Raw genomic sequence first — 23582 nt, 5'->3', positions numbered from 1 at the left:
CCCCACACACACCCCCAGCCCCTCAACCCACACACACACAGCTGATCAACACACACACACACAGCTGATCAACACACACAGCTGATCAACACACACACACACAGCTGATCAACACACACACACACAGCTGATCAACACACACAGCTGATCAACACACACAGCTGATCGCTGGTCGATGGACACACCTGGGCAGAAAGGTGACCCCACGTCAGAGTCCTCCGCTCCGTCGCTGCGGCTCGAGCCCACGCTGTCCACCCAGGCGCTGCACGCGTCCTCAAACTCCGACATGAAGCTGTCCTCGCGCTCCAGAAGCATTGCGGGTGACACCTGTTTGTGTGTGCGTGTGTGTGCGTTAAACGGGGATTCCCTCGTTATTAATCCGTGCCCGGAGCTCTGTCTGTCGGTGTCGGTGTCGGTGATGCTCGGTGATGCTCTCTGAGTCTCCGCCGTCCTTTTTATACTCTCCGTCTCTTAGGTAACTCCAGGCCGGGCCTCATTGGTCGGCACCGGCGCGAGGGATTCCCTCCCGCCGCGAGCTTTCGTAGCTGCCCAAACATGGGCTGCATCCGGTTGTGACGTGCGGGTATCCCCATACCATAAAAGGACAGGCGGGAGAGAGACGTAGACACACGGAGAGGAGAGAGGGGGTTTCCTCCACTGCGGCACGCAGAGCGCGGAGAGATTATACAAGCTGCTGCGGGGCCGTGCGGGGAGTGCGGCACAGGATGCACAGGGGCAGGTTTGCCCTGAGTTTAGCCCCACAGGCAGAGAGTTTGATGTGTGTGTGTGTGTGTGTGTGTGTGTGTCGCAGCTCTGCAGTGCTGCAGACAGAGATGGTGATCACACATGTCACTCCAACAGCAACCATCAGCCTCTGTCTCTGGGATGTTGTCACCATGGAAACGGGAGAAGAGATTCAGGCCTTACATAGAGACAGAAATAGAAGCTCCGCTTTATTTTTCAACTATACACAGCAACGTTTAGAGACCCCCTCGCCTCACCACGAAGGTCCTGTGGGGACGTCTCAGAAACTACGTCCAGGTTTTAGACAGTCTGCGGGGACGTCACAGAGACTACGTCCAGGTTTTAGACAGTCTGCGGGGACGTTTCTGGTGGAAACGTTACACAAAGTTGTTTTAACGTCTGACTGACTGAAATATAAAGTGAGTCAGCTGCTGAAGATGAAACTGAAGGATAAAGAGTTTCTATCGCCATGACAGTGTGTGTGTGTGTGTGTGTGTGTGTGTTATTTCTAACAGGTGGAGGGAACAGAAGGTGGCACAGCGCCATGGCAACAGCATCTCTTACTTCGCCCACACACACACACACACACACACACACATTTCCTTCATTCTCATGTGATGTGTCGTCCTCCATCAGCCCGGTCGCCTGATCGTAGCAGCACCTGAGGTGGAGGTGAGCAGTGTCAGCAGGTGGAGCTGCTTTCTGTCATCCTCCATGTCAGCTGTTCTTAATAGATGGTTACATGTTTACATATGTTGTTTTTGTTTGTTTGTATACTGGAGTATAGCAACAAAAATAATTTCCCCCTGGGATTATCAAAATATTTCTGATTCTGATTCTGAACTAATCTAACTGACCGTGATCATGCTCCTGATGCAGTCTCTGATAGGACAGACCACGCTGACGAGGACACCTGATAACATCAAGGCTGGTGGACCAAGATAAACACTGTACATGGTCAGGGTGAGGGCGCACACACAGACACACACACACACACAAACACACACACGCACACACAAACACACACACACACACAAACACACACACACACACACACACACACACACACACCTGACCTCTGACCCCTCCAAGGTCTGCCCACACGAGACATTAAAAGCTGGACTCTTCAGCCTCCCTCTTCATTTCATCTCAGCCATGTTCACTCGTCTCCTCTCCTCTGTCCCTACCTGTATCTGTCCTCCCTTCCTCTCCTCCTCCCTCCTCCTCATCTTCTTCTTCATTGTCGTGGCTGTCATCCTCTTCCTGATCACCCACCAGTCCGTCCCACCTGCTCCAGCTCAGGTCTCCATCCCCTGCCTGCCCCGGCTGCCTGGCCTGGGCAGCCTCCCCTGGCTGGGAGGAGGCCTCCCTCCACACCTCCTCTTCATGGAGCTGGCCCACAGGTCAGAAGCGTTACTTTAATGTTAGACCAGCGTTACTTTAATGTTAGACCAACGTTACTTTAATGTTAGACCAGCATTTTAATGTTAGACCAGCGTTACTTTAATGTTAGACCAACGTTATTTTAATGTTAGACCAGCGTTACTTTAACGTTAGACCAACGTTACTTTAATGTTAGACCAGCGTTACTTTAACGTTAGAGCAGTGTTACTTTAATGTTAGACCAGCGTTACTTTAACGTTAGAGCAGTGTTACTTTAATGTTAGACCAGCGTTACTTTAACGTTAGAGCAGTGTTAAACAGTGACTCTGAACACGTCTTCAGGTACGGCTCTCTGTTTGCTCTCTACCTCGGCCCTCACTACACTGTGGTAGTAAACGACCATCAACACGCCCGAGAGGTTCTACTGCAGAGAGGGAGAGACTTCGCTGGAAGGCCGAGCATGGTGAGACATGTGGAGAGACAGGGTGGTCATGTGATGGTGTGAGATGCTGCTTGGTGTCAGTCCCTGTGACGTCCCCGCAGACTGTCTAAAACCTGGACGTAGTCTCTGTGACGTCCCCGCAGACTGTCTAAAACCTGGACGTAGTCTCTGTGACGTCCCCGCAGACTGTCTAAAACCTGGACGTAGTCTCTGTGACGTCCCCGCAGACTGTCTAAAACCTGGACGTAGTCTCTGTGACGTCCCCGCAGACTGTCTAAAACCTGGACGTAGTCTCTGTGACGTCCCCGCAGACTGTCTAAAACCTGGACGTAGTCTCTGTGACGTCCCCGCAGACTGTCTAAAACCTGGACGTAGTCTCTGTGACGTCCCCGCAGACTGTCTAAAACCTGGACGTAGTCTCTGTGACGTCCCCGCAGACTGTCTAAAACCTGGACGTAGTCTCTGTGACGTCCCCGCAGACTGTCTAAAACCTGGACGTAGTCTCTGTGACGTCCCCGCAGACTGTCTAAAACCTGGACGTAGTCTCTGTGACGTCCCCGCAGACTGTCTAAAACCTGGACGTAGTCTCTGTGACGTCCCCGCAGACTGTCTAAAACCTGGACGTAGTCTCTGTGACGTCCCCGCAGACTGTCTAAAACCTGGACGTAGTCTCTGTGACGTCCCCGCAGACTGTCTAAAACCTGGACGTAGTCTCTGTGACGTCCCCGCAGACTGTCTAAAACCTGGACGTAGTCTCCGTGACGTCCCCGCAGACTGTCTAAAACCTGGACGTAGTCTCTGTGACATGACATTCATTTTTTAACATGTTTTCTGCAGGTGACCACCAACCTGCTGACCAGAGGAGGTAAAGACATCGCATTTTCTGACTACTCTCCTCTCTGGAAGTCACACCGTCGCCTCGTCCATAACTCCTTCACAATGTTTGGAGAAGGAACCAGTCGACTACAGGACATTGGTACTTTTCTTCATCCATCAGCTGCAGAACAAATTCATTCACAAAGAAATTCAAAGGAACAGACTATGCAGCAGCTTGTTTCTCGTGTTCTTCATGTTCTTGTCATGCCTTTGTTATATTCCACGTTATGTCTCTCCAGTTCTGTCCTCAGTGGACAGTCTGTGTGCCGAGTTGTTGTCCAGTGGGTCATGTGGCTTCGACCCGTCTTCGGCAGTGACCAGGGCTGTCACAAACGTGGTGTGCACGCTGGTGTTCAGTGCCACCTATCACCACAACGATGCTGAACTTCAGGAGGTTATCCGATACAACGATGGTATCGTGCAGACGATTGCCCAAGGAGGACTGGTGGACATTTACCCCTGGATGAAGGTAAATCCACCCTGTGTGTGTTCTTAATGTTCCTCATGTTCTTAATGTTCTTCATGTGTGCCGGTCCTTTTTGAACTTGATGTCCGTCTCTGTGTCTCAGGTCTTTCCTAACAAGTGTCTAAGTAAACTGAAGGAGTGTATCACCATCAGAGACCAACTGCTGTCACACAAACTGGAGGAGCACAAGGTAATTTCATTCTCACGTGTCCTGCAGGTGGCGCTGGGGGAGAGTGTGTCTTCTTTATTAACAGAATATAATCTTCATAACTCCATAAATGTAATAAAAACAGTTCATTTACACATTCTCTCTGATTTAGCACGATCAAGCATTTTCAACAAAGTGACCATACTAATAAATGACAGACAACAAGAAAAATACACAATGTGAAAAATAAAGTGAACATCTAAAATTTTAAATATATTAAACAAAACAAAAATCATTGTTCTTCATGTTCCTCATGTTCTTCATGTTCCTCATGTTCTTAATGTTCTTCATGTTATTAATGTTCTTCATGTTCCTCATGTTATTAATGTTCTTCATGTTATTAATGTTCTTCATGTTATTAATGTTCTTCATGTTCTTAATGTTCCTCATGTTCTTAATGTTATTAATGTTCTTCATGTTCTTCATGTTCTTCATGTTATTAATGTTCTTCATGTTCCTCATGTTATTAATGTTCTTCATGTTCTTCATGTTCCTCATGTTCTTCATGTTCTTCATGTTATTAATGTTCTTCATGTTCCTCATGTTATTAATGTTCTTCATGTTATTAATGTTCTTCATGTTATTAATGTTCTTCATGTTCTTAATGTTCCTCATGTTCTTAATGTTATTAATGTTCTTCATGTTCTTCATGTTCTTCATGTTATTAATGTTCTTCATGTTCCTCATGTTATTAATGTTCTTCATGTTCTTAATGTTCTTCATGTTCTTAATGTTCTTCATGTTCTTAATGTTCCTCATGTTCTTAATGTTATTAATGTTCTTCATGTTCTTCATGTTCTTCATGTTATTAATGTTCTTCATGTTCTTCATGTTCTTAATGTTCTTAATGTTATTCATGTTCTTCATGTTCTTCATGTTATTAATGTTATTCATGTTCTTCATGTTCTTAATGTTCTTCATGTTATTAATGTTCTTCATGTTCTTCATGTTCTTAATGTTCTTCATGTTCTTCATGTTCTTAATGTTCTTCATGTTCTTAATGTTCCTCATGTTCTTAATGTTATTAATGTTCTTCATGTTCTTCATGTTCTTCATGTTATTAATGTTCTTCATGTTCTTCATGTTCTTAATGTTCTTCATGTTCTTAATGTTCCTCATGTTCTTAATGTTATTAATGTTCTTCATGTTCTTCATGTTCTTCATGTTATTAATGTTCTTCATGTTCTTCATGTTCTTAATGTTCCTCATGTTCTTAATGTTCCTCATGTTCTTCATGTTCTTAATGTTCCTCATGTTCTTAATGTTCCTCATGTTCTTCATGTTCTTAATGTTCCTCATGTTCTTAATGTTCCTCATGTTCTTCATGTTCTTAATGTTCCTCATGTTCTTCATGTTCTTCATGTTCTTCATGTTCTTAATGTTCCTCATGTTCTTCATGTTCTTCATGTTCTTCATGTTCTTCATGTTCCTCATGTTCTTAATGTTCCTCATGTTCTTCATGTTCTTAATGTTCCTCATGTTCTTCATGTTCTTCATGTTCTTCATGTTCTTAATGTTCTTCATGTTCTTCATGTTCCTCATGTTCTTCATGTTCTTAATGTTCTTAATGTTCCTCATGTTCTTAATGTTCTTCATGTTCTTCATGTTCTTAATGTTCCTCATGTTCTTCATGTTCTTAATGTTCTTCATGTTCTTCATGTTCTTCATGTTCTTCATGTTCTTCATGTTCTTAATGTTCTTCATGTTCTTCATGTTCTTAATGTTCTTAATGTTCTTCATGTTCTTAATGTTCTTCATGTTCTTCATGTTCTTAATGTTCCTCATGTTCTTAATGTTCTTCATGTTCTTCATGTTCTTAATGTTCCTCATGTTCTTCATGTTCTTAATGTTCTTCATGTTCTTCATGTTCTTAATGTTCCTCATGTTCTTCATGTTCTTAATGTTCTTAATGTTCTTCATGTTCTTAATGTTCCTCATGTTCTTCATGTTCTTAATGTTCTTCATGTTCTTTAACAAAAAAATCTAAATGTAGCTGCAGAGCAGTGAGAAGTTAAACAGCTGAGCTGGCCTGACAGTGACATAACAGTGTGATTGATGGCCTGAAGAAGTGTGAACACACTGTGTTGTGGCTCGTCCTGATGGTGGTGTAGATGTTCAGTAGTGATGGGAAGGCTGCCAGGTTCCATCACACATTGGAGAGCCTTCCTGTCCTGAGCCACACTGTAACTGAGCTGGTGATGCTCTCTCGACTTACATCTGTAGAAGTTGCTGAGGATGTCCTCAGCCTCCTTAAGAAGTCCAGTCTCTGCTGGTGGGTGTGGTCAGACCAGCTGAGTTCCTCACTGATGTAGGTCAAAGGTTTTCACCCTCTCCATCTCCTCCATCACTGATGTAGTGAGGTGTGCTGCTCCCTCCTCAGATCAATCATCTCCTTGTATGCCGTCTCCACCACTGATCAGTCCGATGACCGTGGTGTCCACAAACACATTCAGGTGTTGGTCTGTGAGGTCATGCAGTCATGGGGCGTAGAGTCCAGCACCTTGTGGAGTCACACTTTGATCCTCTCATTACTGCCCCTTCATGTCAAGCTGATCCAATTTGAAGCAGGTTGGACTGTTTATAAAAGCTCATCACTTCTGTGACCCGTATCCAGGCCTCGCTGGGTGACGGTGACCCCCGTGACCTTCTGGATGCCTTGCTAAAGGGCCAGATGGACAGTGGGCGGGGTCAAAAGTCATCCAGGTCGGCGGACGAGAGGATCACAGATGACCACGTCCTGATGACAGCAGCTGAGGCTTTCGGAGCTGGAGTTGAGACAACGTCCACCACCCTGCTGTGGATCCTGGCTTATCTGCTGCACCACCCGGAGGTGAAATGATAAAACCTACTGGTTATTTATATATTAACTATCAATGACACGCTCACATGAAATCATGTCCGTACAGGTTCAGGAGCGCGTGCAGAAGGAGCTGGATGAACAGGTGGGTGCTGAGCGACCGGTGTGTATGTCAGACCGTGGCCGGCTGCCGTACCTGGACTGTGTCATCAATGAGGGGATGAGGATTCGACCGGTCAGCCCTGTGCTCATCCCACACACCGCCATGACCGACAGCAGGTCAGCCTCTCACACTGTGTAACTCTGAGAAGTACGTAACGCTTCACGGCACTAAGTCACACAGCAGCAACTATTTCACTGATTCTGGTGAAACTGGATCATATTTTATGGAGGAAATGTTTTCTGGTTTTCCCTCTGATGTCCTCCGGCTGCTCCGCCTCAACTCTCTGTGATTTACAGAGTTTATGATGGACAGTGAAGTAAACTGCTGACAGCTGTAGCTGCTGTTAGCTCATGTTAGCTCAGTCTGTTAGCTGCTGTTAGCTCATGTTAGCTCAGTCTGTTAGCTGCTGTTAGCTCATGTTAGCTCAGTCTGTTAGCTGCTGTTAGCTCATGTTAGCTCAGTCTGTTAGCTGCTGTTAGCTCATGTTAGCTCAGTCTGTTAGCTGCTGTTAGCTCATGTTAGCTCAGTCTGTTAGCTGCTGTTAGCTCATGTTAGCTCAGTCTGTTAGCTGCTGTTAGCTCATGTTAGCTCAGTCTGTTAGCTGCTGTTAGCTCATGTTAGCTCAGTCTGTTAGCTGCTGTTAGCTCATGTTAGCTCAGTCTGTTAGCTGCTGTTAGCTCATGTTAGCTCAGTCTGTTAGCTGCTGTTAGCTCATGTTAGCTCAGTCTGTTAGCTGCTGTTAGCTCATGTTAGCTCAGTCTGTTAGCTGCTGTTAGCTCATGTTAGCTCAGTCTGTTAGCTGCTGTTAGCTCATGTTAGCTCAGTCTGTTAGCTGCTGTTAGCTCATGTTAGCTCAGTCTGTTAGCTGCTGTTAGCTCATGTTAGCTCAGTCTGTTAGCTGCTGTTAGCTCATGTTAGCTCAGTCTGTTAGCTGCTGTTAGCTCATGTTAGCTCAGTCTGTTAGCTGCTGTTAGCTCATGTTAGCTCAGTCTGTTAGCTGCTGTTAGCTCATGTTAGCTCAGTCTGTTAGCTGCTGTTAGCTCATGTTAGCTCAGTCTGTTAGCTGCTGTTAGCTCATGTTAGCTCAGTCTGTTAGCTGCTGTTAGCTCATGTTAGCTCAGTCTGTTAGCTGCTGTTAGCTCATGTTAGCTCAGTCTGTTAGCTGCTGTTAGCTCATGTTAGCTCAGTCTGTTAGCTGCTGTTAGCTCATGTTAGCTCAGTCTGTTAGCTGCTGTTAGCTCATGTTAGCTCAGTCTGTTAGCTGCTGTTAGCTCATGTTAGCTCAGTCTGTTAGCTGCTGTTAGCTCAGTCTGTTAGCTGCTGTTAGCTCAGTCTGTTAGCCGTGCTGGACTGTCAGCTCAGAGCGCCTGTAGACTCTCTCTCTCTGTCTCTCATAGTATTGGCGGCCACTCTGTCAGTTGTGGTACTCGGGTTTTGGTCAACATGTGGTCGATTCACCACGACCCCCGACACTGGGACAAACCCGACCTGTTCAACCCAGGTGAAACAAACAGCCACCTCGTCGGAAATATCCAACTTTCACGATGGCACCTGAACTAACCACCTCCCTGTTTTCCCGCCTTCCCAGATCGTTTCCTTGACGACCAGGGCCAGCGGGTCACACCTTCCTGCTTCCTGCCGTTCGGGGCGGGACCACGAGTCTGCGTCGGCGAATCGTTGGCCCGGCTGGAGCTCTTTCTGTTCTTGTCCTCTCTGCTCCAGCGAATTAGCTTCAGGCTGCCGGACGGGGCTCCCCTGCCCAACCTGCAGGGGCGGCTGGGCGTGGTCTTACAGCCGTTACCTTATAAGGTCGCTGTCGCTCCGAGGGCAGGGTGGTAACTAAAGTTTGATGTTTGATGTTCTACCTGTTCCAGCTCCGTGCAGCAGATCTGAAGAGGACCTGTTTACACAGGCGTCTGTAAAGAGCTTCATCTCCTTTTATAAAATCTTCCCGTTACGTAACTAATTAGCAGACATGATCGTCAAACAAACTGTAAATGTGATACGGTGACTGAATGTCAGGTGTGTCACGTAAGGTGAAACAGGGATAAACATCCTTTTTTGAAGCAGATATAGGAGTACACGTACAAATCAAGTCAAAACTGGCTGAATTGTAAAAGGTCGTAACATGAAGAGCCGTTTGGGATCGTGATGGGAAGTTCGGTTCTTTTTAGGGAGTCAAATCATTTGACTCAGATCACCAAGAAGAGCCGGCTCTTTTGACTCCCAAACAGCTCTTCGTGTTAACACTTACACCTTTAATAATTCACCCAAATTCATCGTAATACTTTTCCCGAAAAAGAAAAAGAACCGCTCTCATTGTTCACTTAAGAGAGAGCGGCTCTTTGAACCGGCTCTTCTTGGTCGAATACCTGGCTCACTAAAAACAACATAAGAATATGTAACTGTATGTCTACCACTGACATCTAGTGGTTAAAAGGTGGAACTGCAGTCAGCATACTGGAGAGACTGACGCTTCACCGTGTTTTATACGAAGCAGCAGCTTCTACGTCTCAGAGAAGTTTCATTTAGTTTGAAGATAAACGTGCAGAATGAACTCATCTCACAGCGATGTGGTCGCCGTGAATATGCCACATAATGTTCCTTTAAGTGCCTGATAACAAGAAAATATATAATATAAAAAAATCGAATGGATAAAATATGTTCAACATGATCTAGAAAGTTTTCTAGAAATAAAGATTTCCAATTTAAAAGATGAATTCTGTGTGTTTGAGCTTCATGAACACACACACACACTCAGCTAGATTTAACAGTTTTATTCAGTATATCTTCACACACTTTTAGAACAGGCTGGTTTAGTTAGATCACACACATACATCCACACACACACCATTAATTTAGTCATACTAATAATTAGCATTGTTATCATCATCATAATATTAAGGGACTTGAAAGACTAATCTTTTCTCTGCTTCCTTCAACTCTGACACAAACCTCATGCAAACAGGAAGGACAGGAGAGAAGAGACAGAAACGTTCTTTAGACAGACGGGGGAGGGAACACAGGTGAAGCTGCTCCTCATCGGGCAGGTGAAAGTTGATCCGTCACGTTTAACGGAGATGAGATTCCGAGTTGTCTAAAACTTTGACTGGGTTCACATTTCAGGATTGGCAGCTGGTGGTCATCCCGGAAACAGACGTCCTTTAAGCACTGTGTCTAATAAGTGAAGTTCATACGATGATTTTTCTCTAACATGCCCTCCGTCAGCTCCTGACCTCGATGACTAAATCTGCATTTTGTCTGTTTCTTTGAATCTGATGGGCCCAAAGTTGGGTCAGCTGAAGTTGAATATTTTTAACCAACATCAGCAACCGATGCCGTCACTTGTGTGCTACAGGTTGGCGTTCATGTTTGGTAACTGACCAGTGGTTCAGTCAGTTGTCTAGTGTGCTTAGTTAGTCGCTGATGTGTGTTTGGGTTTGATGTCCTAAGCTTTATGTTTAGAAGAGGTCAATAAACTCAGTTATACTTTTAGATAAATACACCGGACTCAATTTTTTGTTACCAAATCTGTCAATGTGAATCCAGTCAGTGTGAAACTCTTCAGGTCTTTAGAGAGGACTACTATTAAAGAATTTTTCTTTGAATGAGGGTTTCCAAACGTTAGACCAGCCCTGACATCAGCCTCGTGTGCGGAGATCAGTCAATAGGACTTTATCCCTAAAAGTCTCACAGCACCAGAGTCTGATACAATCGTCTTCATGAAAGTTGATTTCCAACACTAAGATGCTCGCCTCAATGTCAACACTCTGCTGGTACTGTGAGGAAGTTTGGAGCGGTTTCCCTTCATGAGGCTGATCTCAGAGCTGCCTGAGATACAGATTTCTGCAGTCATTGCGATCAAAAGTCCACTCACACAGAGCAACGACAGCTCTATCTAATGCTAAGTAGTAACAGCTGTCAAGTAGAAATGGCACTCTGTAACCATGGAGATATATAACCTTATTAGTTCAGGTAAACAAAAAACACCATCAACCACAACATCAACGGCTCGGTATCAACCCGGAGGTCCTTCAGCCTCTACGAGCTCTCAAACCAGATTCATGTACCACAAAGGGTTAAAAAACATTTTATCCGTCCATGTATGCATCCAATCTGCTGTATGTTGGTTTCCATCCAGCTGTTCGCTCTGTTGCTGCCTTTCCGTGGCAGGACATTGCTTTTGTCATAATGAGCGTTGTCCATCATGGGAACCTGTCAGCTACTGGTTAGCCAAGTACGTGAAGTCCGTGTTGTAATGCAGCATGGACACAGGGTTTAAGGATCAGTCTCTTCCATTTAGACGACCATCAGATGACCAGCGCTTGTCCTAGTTACAGAGGAACCTGAATGCATCACGGCCTCAAGCTCCCGTCTTCACTTGAACAGTCCGAGAGTTCTGGTTCTGGAACTCTTTCTCTCATTGGCTAAAGGTCAGGCTTCACCTGGCATCTGTGTGAAACATTTGTGAAACTTTCTAACGCAGTTAAAAAACTAAAGAAAAGAAAAAGTGCACTTTGTGGGAGCAGGTGTGAAAAACGAACTCGTTTCTCCACTCCAACCAACTTCTACATTCAATCTGACAGCGTCCCTGTGACAGCGTGGGCTATGGTTTGTTGAAGGTATTTACACACAGACTTTTGCTGATGAAAAATATTGCTCTTCACTAATTTCAGATTCACCGTTATGCATTAAACGACCATTAATAAGTAAGAAATCTATTCTGTCTTTATGTCACAAAATATCAATAACAGGTTACTGTCACTGTAAGACCTGAAACATCTGGATGATGAAAATTTATATTTCAGCTATTTCAGAGTTTAGACTGTGTGGAGGCCGAAGACTTCTTGTTGTATCTGAGCTCAAATTCAGATGTAGACAAAGATGGGAACGATGACGTGTTGTCATCATCTCTGTTCTGTTTGGTGCTTTGTTTCTGTTTCCTAAAAGTGCCCATTGTTTATTCTCGTTTATGCAAAAGGCTTCTCTCAGCCGAGAGACACATAAAACCAAATGATCCATCGACACCCTGAAATCTTCCATCAGGATCAAGTTGCCACATCAAATCTGAAAGAAACTAACCACCTAATTCTGCTCTCCTGACAGACTAATGAATGAATCAGTCTTCCCTCTGTGAATCATCCTCCCACATTTGTCTTTCTTCATTTCCAAAACAGCCAATTTGTTCCCGGCTCTTTTCCAAATCTCCGTCATCACTGAGGACGAGCGAGCTGTCTTCTGATAAACATTCAACTATTTAAAGTTCTTGTCTTGTTTTGATGGACATACGTAAGAAAGAAAATGTCGGGGAGGCGTAATGCACCATGGTGACCATGTTTTATGTGGGATGGAGGGAAAGATTCCATGTCTACCACAGTGAATGACAGTTCCTTTGTGGATATCTAACTGCATTCATATTGGTGAACAGATATGCGCCGCGAAAGACTGAATAGGCAACTGATTAACATCCATTCCACGGCTAAATAAAGCTGCTGGCTAGTTAGCAAGATTATAATAACCAGTAGTACCAGAAGTACTTAACCACCCAGCTGCCAGATGTATGCAGATGTGTGGGTGACTGATTCATTCATTTGATTTCACTAATTAATCTCACTGATCAACCGCTGGTGGCAATAACTGACCAAGGAATGCCGTAAACACAGATGTAGGTGAGCACTTCCGTAACATAAGTGGACGTGAAGTGAAAGATATCTGAACACTTCTGTGTTTTTTTGTACCAGTCTCAGTCTGTGTGTTAACGTGGACTTAAACTACGGAGATCAGTGATGTGCCCTTTTTCTGTAATACTTCACCATACATCGGGTGACCTGTTGGAAAAAAGGCAGGGCTCTCTTGTTTACACTCGAGAACAGCTGTTAGCGCTAGCATACTCTTCGTGTACAGACTGGAGATCCCTGCTGAAGAGAAGGGGATGCAGAGCTGATCTAAAGACGGTACAAACCATGAGTCCCGTCTGTTATCATGGGGAACGTAAGATCTCTACACAATAAGGAGGAGCTAACAGCTGGGAGTGTGACACTTAACTGTTAGACTGTTCAGACCGAGAACATTACCGTATGAATGTACAGACACATTACAACAAGCTGTCCACAGCCACTGATTCTTATAAACTCTCCATTATTACATATTAATATCTAGATTGCTAAGTATCTTACATTGGGATTACAAAGGGGAGCAGATGTCCTTACATTTCTAACAGTTCTGTAGTGGAACAGTTCGATTTTATTGAACCTGGATTCAATCTGCCGATCCTCAAAGCAACAAAAACAACAACACCACAACTGACAAAGCAGAAAAGTTGTAAACTAAAATGACACCTCACAGTTTAAGAAACCACGTTGCAATGAGCTAATGCTTCCTGGTGAATCTCTTACTATTAAACATCTGACATCTCTGCTGGCCTGATGACATTTATCGACGTGTCATCTATCCTCAGCAGACACACAACAATCTCAGAAAACTGTTTTAAGGGTGGACACCATCCTTAAGCTCCTGTTATTCCCTTGTATGGGCGATGGACAGTTTGATCCCCCCACTCCTGTCAATTACATTGTCTCCATGACGATAACGACTTTGCCACCATCCTCAGACGCTGGCGTAGTGGTGGAGGTGGGGTTACAAAGTATAAGTCCTTCCCCTGTGGTTATCTGACCTCTGGCAGGGCAGTCCACACTGTCATGAAGATCAGTGTTTCCACCTACTTTTTTATCCCTCTCCACTCCACCACCTCTCCTGCCAATCTCTTTCCTTTTCTCCTCCTCCTCTCCCTCCTCCTCCTCTTCCTCGTCCTCCACCCGACACCTGCACACCTCAATCCCAGAGTCACCAGTAAGTCGCCGGTGTCTGTACTGGCTCTCATCTGCTCCCATGTCATCTTCGTCATCGTCATTGTTATGCTCCTCCTGCTCCTCCTCTCCAACCTCCCAGCTGGGAGGTCCTGGTTCAAAAACATCCACGCAGGGCGAGAAGAGAGTTTGTTTAGGGGGGGACTGAGTAGCACGAGGGGAGGGGGAGAGGGAGGAAGCATGGCCAGAGGAGGATCCACCTTTGTTGGACTGGTGGAGAGCAGTGAGGGGGTCCAGGAGTAAAGCCGGGGCTGGGAGAGAGACAGGAGACAGGGCTGGAAGGGAATGGAGGAAAGGAGGAGAAGGAATGGATGGGGAGAGGTCTGCAGGGGGAGACTGAGAGAGAGCAAAAGAAGATTCAGACTCTATGGTTATGGCTGGGCAGGAGTTAGAGGAAGAGGAAGCTGCACGTGTTGAGAAGGTGAGCACCGGTAGTGGTGGACCTGATCCAGAATCAACACTAGACCAAGATCCAGATCCAGAACTAAAACCTACATGGACATTTGATGGTAAGGGACTGATAAGGTTTGACTTTGGCGATTGAGACAAAACCAGAGAAGGACCCGAATCGGCTGGTACTGCAGCTGGATCTAGACAAGATACAAGTCTAGCAACAACTCCTGTGTGTTGGGGAAAGCTGGACTTTGGGCTGGCAGAACCCAGGGATAGACATGACGCAGGTGAATTTTCTGGAATCTGGCAATGGGCTAATGTATGTGAAATGGGTGCTGCATCTGTGGCTAGGGTAAGGTTTGAAGATACTTGGTCTGGATCTTGGGTTAAGTCAGTAGGTACTGCATCTAGAGGTTGGGAAAGGTTTGTAGGCACCTCGATCGAAACGTGGGTAGGGTTTGAAGGTACAGGGATTGAATCTTGGGTAGGGTTTGAAGGTACTGGGATGGGAACTTGGGTAGGGTTTGAAGGTACTGGGATCAAAGTTTGGGTAGGGTTTGAAGGTACTGGGATCAAAGCTTGGGTAGAGTTCAAAGGTACTGCAGTGATTGGCACAAGGCTAGGATTTGGGTCTGGGGTTGGGAGATCAGCAGAGCCTGTTATCAGGGCCAAAGTTCTTCCAACATCTGGGCATGGTAGTGAGGTTGGGCTCCTGGAGACGTTGGCTGTATCAAAAGTTCTGGTTAGATCAAGGGTTTGGGTGGCTGCAGGGCTGCCATGATTACTAGTTGTGAGGGTAGAAGGGCCTGACTTTGAGGTTATTTCTGGGGCAGGGATAGTTTCAAGACCAACTGGGCCCTCAAAGCTTTTTATTTGGATGAAGGGGAGTGTTGTGTCAATAACACTTGGACTAGGGAGTGTACTTGAACTACAGGTGCTGACAATTGGGGTACAGGGTATGAGGCCAAGCTGCTGCTTTATGGGAGATGTAGTTACAACAGGAAGCGCCACCTCAGAACTGGGAGAGGGTAGAGAGTGAGGGGAGACTGCCCTAGTAACAACCCCCATAGAAACAACCTGGTTGGTAACTGATGAGTCCGTGGCGATGTGTTCCTGTGCTCCAGCAGAGATTTCATCACCAGTGTCAATGTCCACTGTGGCGAGCATCCTCTCAGAAACAAACTGTGCCTCATTTACCTCCAAAAAGGATGCTGCTGCAGCGATGGTCTCCATGGTGACATCAAGAGTGAGGGGTGTGGCCTCGCTGGGCGTCGTGGCATGGCTTGTGTCAGTCTCATACGTAACGGGTGCTGATAGGGAGGAGCTACATGGAGACGAGGGGCAGCAGGAGTCACAGGAACAACTGGAACTACAGGAAAGAAAACTGTTTTGTTTGCAGTGCACCCCATCCTACAGACAAACAATAAGACGATAGCAGCAGTAACAACAGTAGCAGCCTTGACGGTATTATTAGTTGTAGAAGTATTAATAGTGGCAATAGTAGTCACTGTAGTACTACTAGTAAGAATAATAAAATATAAAGAAGTAGAAGCAGTAGTAGTAAAATAAAGGTGTAGTAGTAGCCTTGACTCCCTCTGTCTCGCCCCCACCAGGGTACAGAGAAACTTCGGAGTCATGACCTTGACTCCAGAACTGGCTAACCTTGTCTGATCACATTGCCTCAGTTACCCGATTAGGCCTTACCCGGCCCAACGCTCAACATGCAACCCATTGACTTGATTACCGTTCCGTCCTCCTGACCTGTCTGCTAAATGATTAAACGAAATGTCCCCAGTAATGCTGTTCTGTTCCCTCTGGTGTTACCTGTTGTCGGAGCTGAGGGAGGATGGTCCATCACTGAGTGGCCGGTGCAGCAGCGGGCCGTGTTGCGTGAGCAGGTGGGGCTCAGCTGCACGGGGCGGCTGTGGGTAGCGTGGCGTGGTGAACACTGAGCTGTAGGGTGGAGGAGGGGTGGAGGGTTGAGCTGCCACCTCCTCATAGGATGGCAGCTTCAGAGACGCCAAGAAACCTAAAAAATAAAGATTAGAGCGCGGTTACAAACAAGAAGATGCTACCTGCTCGTTTGAAACTCTTGTTGTTAGCAAACAAATGTTTATTTCTACATCCAGTAGTTACCGTTGATTTGCACAGTATTCACATGATGAATGGAAGGTCCATATTTACTCTTTGGGAGCTCACACTTCTTGAGAATTGGGACTTACCAAAAAAGACTACATGAAAAAATGTTACAGGCCTTCAACATCTGAAATTCACAATACGAGGACATAGATGTAAAAATGTATAATCATTCTGAAAATGTTGTTCTTCTAGTTCCTCATGGTTCTTCAGGGCTCTTCATTCTTCACGGTTCCTCATGGTTCTTCAGGGCTCTTCATTCTCCTGGGTTTGACATCTACTAAATACATTATTATTTTTATTACTGCTGCCATAAAGTTAGTTGATAGTGAATTGATTTATGTCTGCTGTGTCTCTGTCTGTCTAAGAAGTTTCAGCCTCTTGAAGGAGGTTTTTCTTGCTCTTTGTTGGGTCTCTGTAAATAATATAAAGAGTACAATCTAGACCTGCTCCATATGGACAGACAGACAGACAGACAGACAGGTGTCTTACTGAGGTCCAGCATGGAGGACGGGTAGGAGTTGGCACCATGGTAGGCCAGGAGGCTGATCTCTCTCTGTCTCTGCTGCTGCTGGACTCTCAGTTTGGCTCGACGGTGTCGGTACGCGCAGCAGCAGCTGAACAGGATGAGGACGGTCCACAGCAGCCAGAACCCTGAACACAACACGACAGCGTTAAGACAGAACCACGACCGCGCCAACCGGACCTGCTACAACACCAACCGAACCCGCTCAGCTCATAACACGAGAGTAACTACAACACTTACACCAGAGCTCGTAGTAGTAGGTGCAGCAGCCGGTCTCCCCGCAGCAGTGTCCCGTCTCACACAGGTATCCTCCGTTAGCGTTGGCCCCGGGACAGTACCGTGGTCTCCCCAGCAGGGGCAGGCTGCCACCGGAGTGGTACTCCATCACACCCCTGCTACCCCTCGACCTAGCCCCGCGCCACAGCTACCTGCTAGACGCTAGCAGCTAACCGGCTGTTAGCTGCCAGACACGTAACCCTGGTCTGAGTCCAGCTACATGTTCAGGTGATTTATTTTCTAACAGAATTTCTTTTCCTGAAGCGTGTCGTTGACTGGGATTGAACTGCTGTGCTAGCTTCAAGCTAAGCTACATTTTCAGAACAAATGAATGAGCTTGTTTTTGGTTTGTTGTGCAGCTGTGAGGTCACGGAGAAGCAGCCGCTAAAGTTGAGCTCATCGCTTACACACGGCACTCAAGCTAACGAGCGCCAGGTCCAAAACGCACGGCGTCCTCCGGGCTAACAGGACTGCTATCAGCTGGCTGCTGGAGCGAGACAGGATGGCGGCCAATGGGAGGTCCTGAACCGGAGAGACAGGGAAAGAAGACAATAGTTTATTGATGCCCGGCACAAAGGTACGTCACTCACACAGCTCAAACGTCCGTTACTGCAAGCCTGCTTGATATTCATCAGAGCGCCGGCTCAAACCACCAGCTGACACAATGCTCTGTCTCTGTCCACGACACACACACACACACACACACACACACGTACTCCTGTACTTTAACGGATAGGGTGAAGACGACCACATTCGCTCGCCCATCTCTGGTCCAAATTTGCTAACACGAGCTAACGGTAGCTTAGAAATTAAGTCCACTAACGTCAACAAACAACAAGTCCAAAGTCAAAGCTAACGTTACTTTAAACATGTCAGAAATTTTGTTTTGGTTTCAGCCAATTCATCCAGGCTAACGTAAGAAACACTAACGCGACCAGGCTAACGTAAGAAACACTAACGCGACCAGGCTAACGTAAGAAACACTAACGCGACCAGGCTAACGTAAGAAACACTAACGCGACCAGGCTAACGTAAGAAACACTAACGCGACCAGGCTAACGTAAGAAACACTAACGCGACCAGGCTAACGTAAGAAACACTAACGCGACCAGGCTAACGTAAGAAACACTAACGCGACCAGGCTAACGTAAGAAACACTAACGCGACCAGGCTAACGTAAGAAACACTAACGCGACCAGGCTAACGTAAGAAACACTAACGCGACCAGGCTAACGTAAGAAACACTAACGCGACCAGGCTAACGTAAGAAACACTAACGCGACCAGGCTAACGTAAGAAACACTAACGCGACCAGGCTAACGTAAGAAACACTAACGCGACCAGGCTAACGTAAGAAACACTAACGCGACCAGGCTAACGTAAGAAACACTAACGCGACCAGGCTAACGTAAGAAACACTAACGCGACCAGGCTAACGTAAGAAACACTAACGCGACCAGGCTAACGTAAGAAACACTAACGCGACCAGGCTAACGTAAGAAACACTAACGCGACCAGGCTAACGTAAGAAACACTAACGCGACCAGGCTAACGTAAGAAACACTAACGCGACCAGGCTAACGTAAGAAACACTAACGCGACCAGGCTAACGTAAGAAACACTAACGCGACCAGGCTAACGTAAGAAACACTAACGCGACCAGGCTAACGTAAGAAACACTAACGCCACCAGGCTAAAGTAAGAAACACTAACGCGACCAGGCTAAAGTAAGAAACACTAACGCCACCAGGCTAACGTAAGAAACACTAACGCCACCAGGCTAAAGTAAGAAACACTAACGCGATCAGGCTAACGTAAGAAACACTAACGGCACCAAGCTAACGTAAGAAACACTAACGCGACCAGGCTAACGTAAGAAACACTAACGCAACCAGGCTAACGTAAGAAACACTAACGCGACCAAGCTAACGTAAGAAACACTAACGCGACCAGGCTAACGTAGAAAACACTAACGCGACCAGGCTAACGTAAGAAACACTAACGCGACCAGGCTAATGTAAGAAACACTAACGCGACCAGGCTAACGTAAGAAACATTAACGCGACCAGGCTAACCAGGCTAACGTAAGAAACACTAACGCGACCAGGCTAACGTAAGAAACATTAACGCGACCAGGCTAACGCAAGAAACACTAGCGCGACCAGGCTAACCAGGCTAACGTGAGAAACACTAACGCGACCAGGCTAACGTAAGAAACACTAACGCGACCAGGCTAACGTAAGAAACATTAACGCAACCAGGCTAACCAGGCTAACGTAAGAAACACTAACGCGACCAGGTTAACGTAAGAAACACTAACGCGACCAGGCTAACGTAAGAAACACTAACGCGACCAAACTAACGTAAGAAACACTAACGCGACCAGGCTAACGTATAAAACACTAACGCGACCAGGCTAACGTAAGAAACACTAACGCGACCAACCTAACGTAAGAAACACTAACGCGACTATACGCGACCAGGTACACTCAAGAAACCATTAACGCGACCAGGCTAACGTAAGAACAACATAACGCGACAGGCTAACGTAAGAAACACTAACGCGCCCAGGCTACGACGAAAAACTAACGCGATAAGCTACGTAAGAAACACTAACGCCCGGCTAACGTAAGAAAAACACTAACGCCCCGGCTAACGTAAGAACACACTAACGCGATCAGGGCTAACGTAAGAAAACACTAACGACCAGGCTAACGTAAGCAGAAACCCCCTAACAACACAACGGCCTATACGAAAACACTAACGCGACCAGGCTAACGAAGAAACATACACGCGAAGGCTAACGTAAGAAACACTAAACGCGGACCAGGCTACACGTAAGAAACAAACGCCACTACAGGCTAACGTATAAAACACTAGCGACCAGGCTAACGTAAGAAACACTAACGCGACCGTCTAACGTAACGGAAACACTAACGCGACCAGGCTAACGTAAGAAACACCTAAACGACGAACCAGGAACGGGGCTAACGTAAGAAACACTAACCGCCATCAGAGCTACAACGTAAGAACACTAACGCGTCCAGGCTAACGTAAGAAACATAACGCAACCAGCTAACGTAAGAACACCTAACGCGATCATGCTAACGTAATAAGAAACACTAACGCGTCCAGGCTAACGTAGAACTACGCGCCAAGCTAACGTAAGAAACACTAACGCGATCAGGAACCGTAAGAAACACTAACGCGTCCAGGCTACGTAAGAACACTAATGCGACCAAGCTAACGTAAGAAACACTAACTGATCAGGCTAACGTTAGAAACACTAACACGACCAAGCTAACGTAAGAAACACTGTGCTACGCCAAAACATTGTCCGGACTGTCGGAGCTTGTCTGGCTACGTTGCTGATTGCTCCACTCATGTTATCCCTAGCTCACGCTGTGAGTGGCTGTGTTATTTATAGCTTTCCAAATGAATTTAGCGCTACTGAGTCATGATGCTATACTACAACTTGTCAATGAGCTAATTATGCAAACAAACTAAGCTAACACAGCTAATGACCTGAGTTAAAGAGTAAGCAGCTAACAGACTGAGCTAACAGCAGCTACAGACTGAGTTACGAGCTAACAGCAGCTACAAACTGAGCTACATGGTAACATGAGTACCAGACTGAGTAACATAAGCTAACAGCAGCTAACAGCAGCTAAACAGCAACATTGAGGCTAAAAGTACAACTATAACATGAGCTAACAGTCAGCAACAGACTAACGCGACTAACTGAGCTAACATCAGCTAACAGACTTGAACTACCCTGAGCTAACACGCAGCTAACAACTGGCTAACAAGAGCTAAAGACGAGGACTAACAGCGCTAACCATGATGAAGTTAAACGATGAGCTAATTCCAGCAGCTAAAGACTGAGGCTCACATGAGCTAACAGCAGTAACGAGACACTACCATGAGCTAACAGAAGCTAACACGACTGAGCTCAACAGCGCTCTGAGCCAGTACAGCAGCTAACGATGTCAGACTACAATGAGTAACAGCAGCGTAACAGACTGAGCTAACATGAGCTAACAGCAGCTAACAGAACTGAGCTAACATGAGCTAACAGCAGCTAACAGACTGAGCTAACAGCAGCTAAAAGACTGAGCTAACAGCGCTAACAGCACAGCTAAACAGATGAACTACCATGAGCTACATCAGCTAACAGAACTGAGCTAACAGCAGCCGATTCACAGGGACTGAGCTAACAGCCAGCTAACAGACTGAGTTAACGGACTCAACATGAGCTAACAAGCACTAACAGACTGAATACATGAGCTAACAGCCAGCTAACAGACTTGAGTAACATGAGCTACAGATGAGCTAAACAGACTGAGCTAACAGAAGCTAACAGATGACAGCTAACAGGACTGAGCTACAGACTGAGCTAACAGAGCTAACAGACAGCTAACATGAGCTAACAGACTGAGCTTACATGAGCTACAACACAGACGAGCTAACAGACTAGCTAAAGCTATATGAGCTACAGCAGCTCAACCCGGAGCCAAAGTTACATGTGTGTGAGAACGAGCCGTAGGATGACAGACAGCTGATCACAGGTCATGGTTAAAAACCAGGTGATTAATTAACCGCGTGAAAGTAAATTAATGGAGCACGACGTGATTTCATTGGCTCCCCACACAACACACACACTATATATATATATATATATTATATATATATATATATTATATTATATATAATCTGTGGTGTATATATATACTTATATATATATGTATATATTATATATATTACTATATATATATCTACCCACACACACACACACACACACGCCCCCCGCCCTAATATAGCCGCCACTGAGTGGTGTGTGTGTGTGTGTGTGTGTGTGTGTGTGTGTGTGTGTGTGTGTGTATGTATGTGTATGTGTGTATGCATGTGTATGTGTATGTGTATGTATCCAGAGCCGAGCTGCCTGGACCCGTTAACGAGTCCCCGGTACCGGATCAACAAACGACCCCTTACCGCTCCGTCCGTCCTCTGCGGCCCGCCTCGCTGCTGTTGTCGTCGGTGTGGTTGTTGTTTGTCTGTCGGTGCTCGGTACCGCCGGGGCCTCCGGTTCCCCGCCTCCTCACTCCGTCAGCCCGCCGCCATCAAGCCCGCGTGGCCCAGACGACTCACTTCCGCTTCGTCGGGTCTTTCTTTTTCAAAATAAGAGTCGTACAAAACTCTTGAGCATATTTGATGAATATCTGTGTGAATCATGTGTTAGTCACAATACAGCGAGCATTAGTACATATTCTGTCATGTTCTGATACAATAACAAACACTGTGCTACGTGAGCCAGGACGCTAGCTTATGTATCACCCAGCTCCAGTTCTGTCACGACACTGGCACTGCTCCCTAACCCCCAGGGACCTGAAAACCTCATCCTTCAACAAACTGAGCTAACATGAGCTAAAAACAGCTAACAAACTGAAGATTCTCAGTTAGCCTCAGTTTGTTTAGCTCATGTTAGCTCAGTTTGTTAGCTGTTGTTAGCTATGTTAGCTCGTTTGTTAGCGTGCTTGTTAGCTCAGTTTGTTAGCCAGTGCTCTTATCGTTAGCTCAGTTGTTAGCTCGTTAGCAGTTTTTACTTTCATGTTAGCTCGTTGTTACTCGTTTAGCTCAGTTGTTTGTGCTTGTTAGCATGTTACTCGCGTTTTCAGCTGTTAGCTGTTTGTTAAGCCGTGTTAGCTTCTGTTAGCCGTCATGTTTATCTGTTAAGCTCACGTGTTAGTCACTGTTTGTTAGCTTGTTACCTCGGTGTATGTGTTAGTCATGATTAGTCAAGATGTTTTATGGACATGTTAGCTCAGTTTGTTAGCTTTCTAGACATGTTAGCTCATTTGTTAGCTCATTAGTAGCTCAGTTTGTTATAGTGCTCATGTTAGCCTCCAGTTTGTTAGCTGTTGTTAGCTCTAGTTAGCTCATTGTATTGTTACTCAGTTTGTTAGCTGTTGTTAGTCTGTTAGCTCCAGTGTGGTTAGACTTTTGTAGCTCATGTTAGCTACATTTGTTTAAGTAGTTAGTGTGTTAGCTCATGTTAGCTCCGTTGTTGTGCTGTAGCTCATGTTCGTCCGTTTGTTCATCCTGTTCGCTCGTGTTAGCTCAGTTGTTGCTCTTTTAGCTCGTTGTTTATAGTTCTGTATGTCATGTTAGCCAGTTTGTTAGCTGTTGTTAGCTCAAAGTATAGCCGATTGTGTTCGCTCGTTAGCTCAATTGTTACACTCGTTGTTATCATGTTAGCTCATAGGATTTAGTATAGCATGTGTACTAATATAGCTCAGTTTGTTAGTC

The 23582-nt window shown here is 45.8% G+C and overlaps 3 protein-coding genes across 6 annotated transcripts in view; 1 reads left to right on the top strand and 2 right to left on the bottom strand.

Annotated features, from left to right (window-relative positions):
• Nucleotides 1-1249, bottom strand: part of LOC113745026 (early growth response protein 3-like) — a 4003-nt gene extending 2754 nt beyond the window's left edge. The window contains exon 1 of the mRNA XM_027276428.1: nucleotides 186-1249. Coding sequence (XP_027132229.1) covers nucleotides 186-315 — 130 coding nt within the window. The 5' untranslated portion in view covers nucleotides 316-1249. The remainder of the gene's footprint in view (nucleotides 1-185) is intronic.
• A 10-nt stretch (nucleotides 1250-1259) lies between these two features.
• Nucleotides 1260-13034, top strand: cyp17a2 (cytochrome P450, family 17, subfamily A, polypeptide 2). 3 transcript variants are annotated; one of them, XM_027276425.1, is made up of 10 exons: nucleotides 1260-1341; nucleotides 1784-2147; nucleotides 2470-2590; nucleotides 3407-3545; nucleotides 3685-3914; nucleotides 4015-4101; nucleotides 6734-6949; nucleotides 7026-7195; nucleotides 8477-8580; nucleotides 8668-13034. In XM_027276425.1, exons 2-10 carry the CDS (start codon nucleotides 1900-1902, stop codon nucleotides 8916-8918), a joined length of 1566 nt encoding a protein of 521 aa, XP_027132226.1. In that variant the 5' UTR covers nucleotides 1260-1341; nucleotides 1784-1899; the 3' UTR covers nucleotides 8919-13034. The 3 variants fall into 3 exon arrangements, with proteins under 3 accessions (XP_027132226.1, XP_027132228.1, XP_027132227.1); XM_027276427.1 differs by lacking the exon at nucleotides 1260-1341 and adding an exon at nucleotides 1427-1707 and having other exon boundaries at nucleotides 2023-2147; XM_027276426.1 differs by lacking the exon at nucleotides 1260-1341 and having other exon boundaries at nucleotides 1427-2147.
• LOC113745025 (WW domain-binding protein 1-like) lies at nucleotides 9842-22436 on the bottom strand. 2 transcript variants are annotated; one of them, XM_027276423.1, is made up of 6 exons: nucleotides 22269-22436; nucleotides 17241-17798; nucleotides 16967-17128; nucleotides 16163-16367; nucleotides 15536-15707; nucleotides 13661-14037 (listed from the first exon to the last, which is right to left on the bottom strand). In XM_027276423.1, exons 2-6 carry the CDS (start codon nucleotides 17383-17385, stop codon nucleotides 13798-13800), a joined length of 924 nt encoding a protein of 307 aa, XP_027132224.1. In that variant the 5' UTR covers nucleotides 17386-17798; nucleotides 22269-22436; the 3' UTR covers nucleotides 13661-13797. The 2 variants fall into 2 exon arrangements, with proteins under 2 accessions (XP_027132223.1, XP_027132224.1); XM_027276422.1 differs by having other exon boundaries at nucleotides 9842-15707.
• Between the last annotated feature and the right edge of the window lie 1146 nt (nucleotides 22437-23582).

Source organism: Larimichthys crocea, unplaced genomic scaffold, assembly GCF_000972845.2.
Source record: "Larimichthys crocea isolate SSNF unplaced genomic scaffold, L_crocea_2.0 scaffold378, whole genome shotgun sequence".
Taxonomy (NCBI): Eukaryota; Metazoa; Chordata; class Actinopteri; family Sciaenidae; genus Larimichthys; species Larimichthys crocea.
This window is presented reverse-complemented; position numbering and strand designations above follow the sequence as displayed.

Bases quoted from the DNA above. Each gene is read 5' to 3' on its own strand.
- cyp17a2 (XM_027276426.1), top strand. From the start codon at position 1,699: ATGGTCAGGGTGAGGGCGCACACACAGACACACACACACACACAAACA. The intron at 3,915-4,014 runs GTAAATCCACCC...TCTGTGTCTCAG, and splicing joins ACATTTACCCCTGGATGAAG to GTCTTTCCTAACAAGTGTCT. The intron at 7,196-8,476 runs GTCAGCCTCTCA...TGTCTCTCATAG, and splicing joins ACCGCCATGACCGACAGCAG to TATTGGCGGCCACTCTGTCA.
- LOC113745025 (XM_027276422.1), bottom strand. From the start codon at position 17,385: ATGGAGTACCACTCCGGTGGCAGCCTGCCCCTGCTGGGGAGACCACGG. The intron at 17,129-17,240 runs GTAAGTGTTGTA...TGTTGTGTTCAG, and splicing joins CTACTACTACGAGCTCTGGT to GGTTCTGGCTGCTGTGGACC. The intron at 15,708-16,162 runs GTAACACCAGAG...TCTTTCCTGTAG, and splicing joins TCCCTCAGCTCCGACAACAG to TTCCAGTTGTTCCTGTGACT.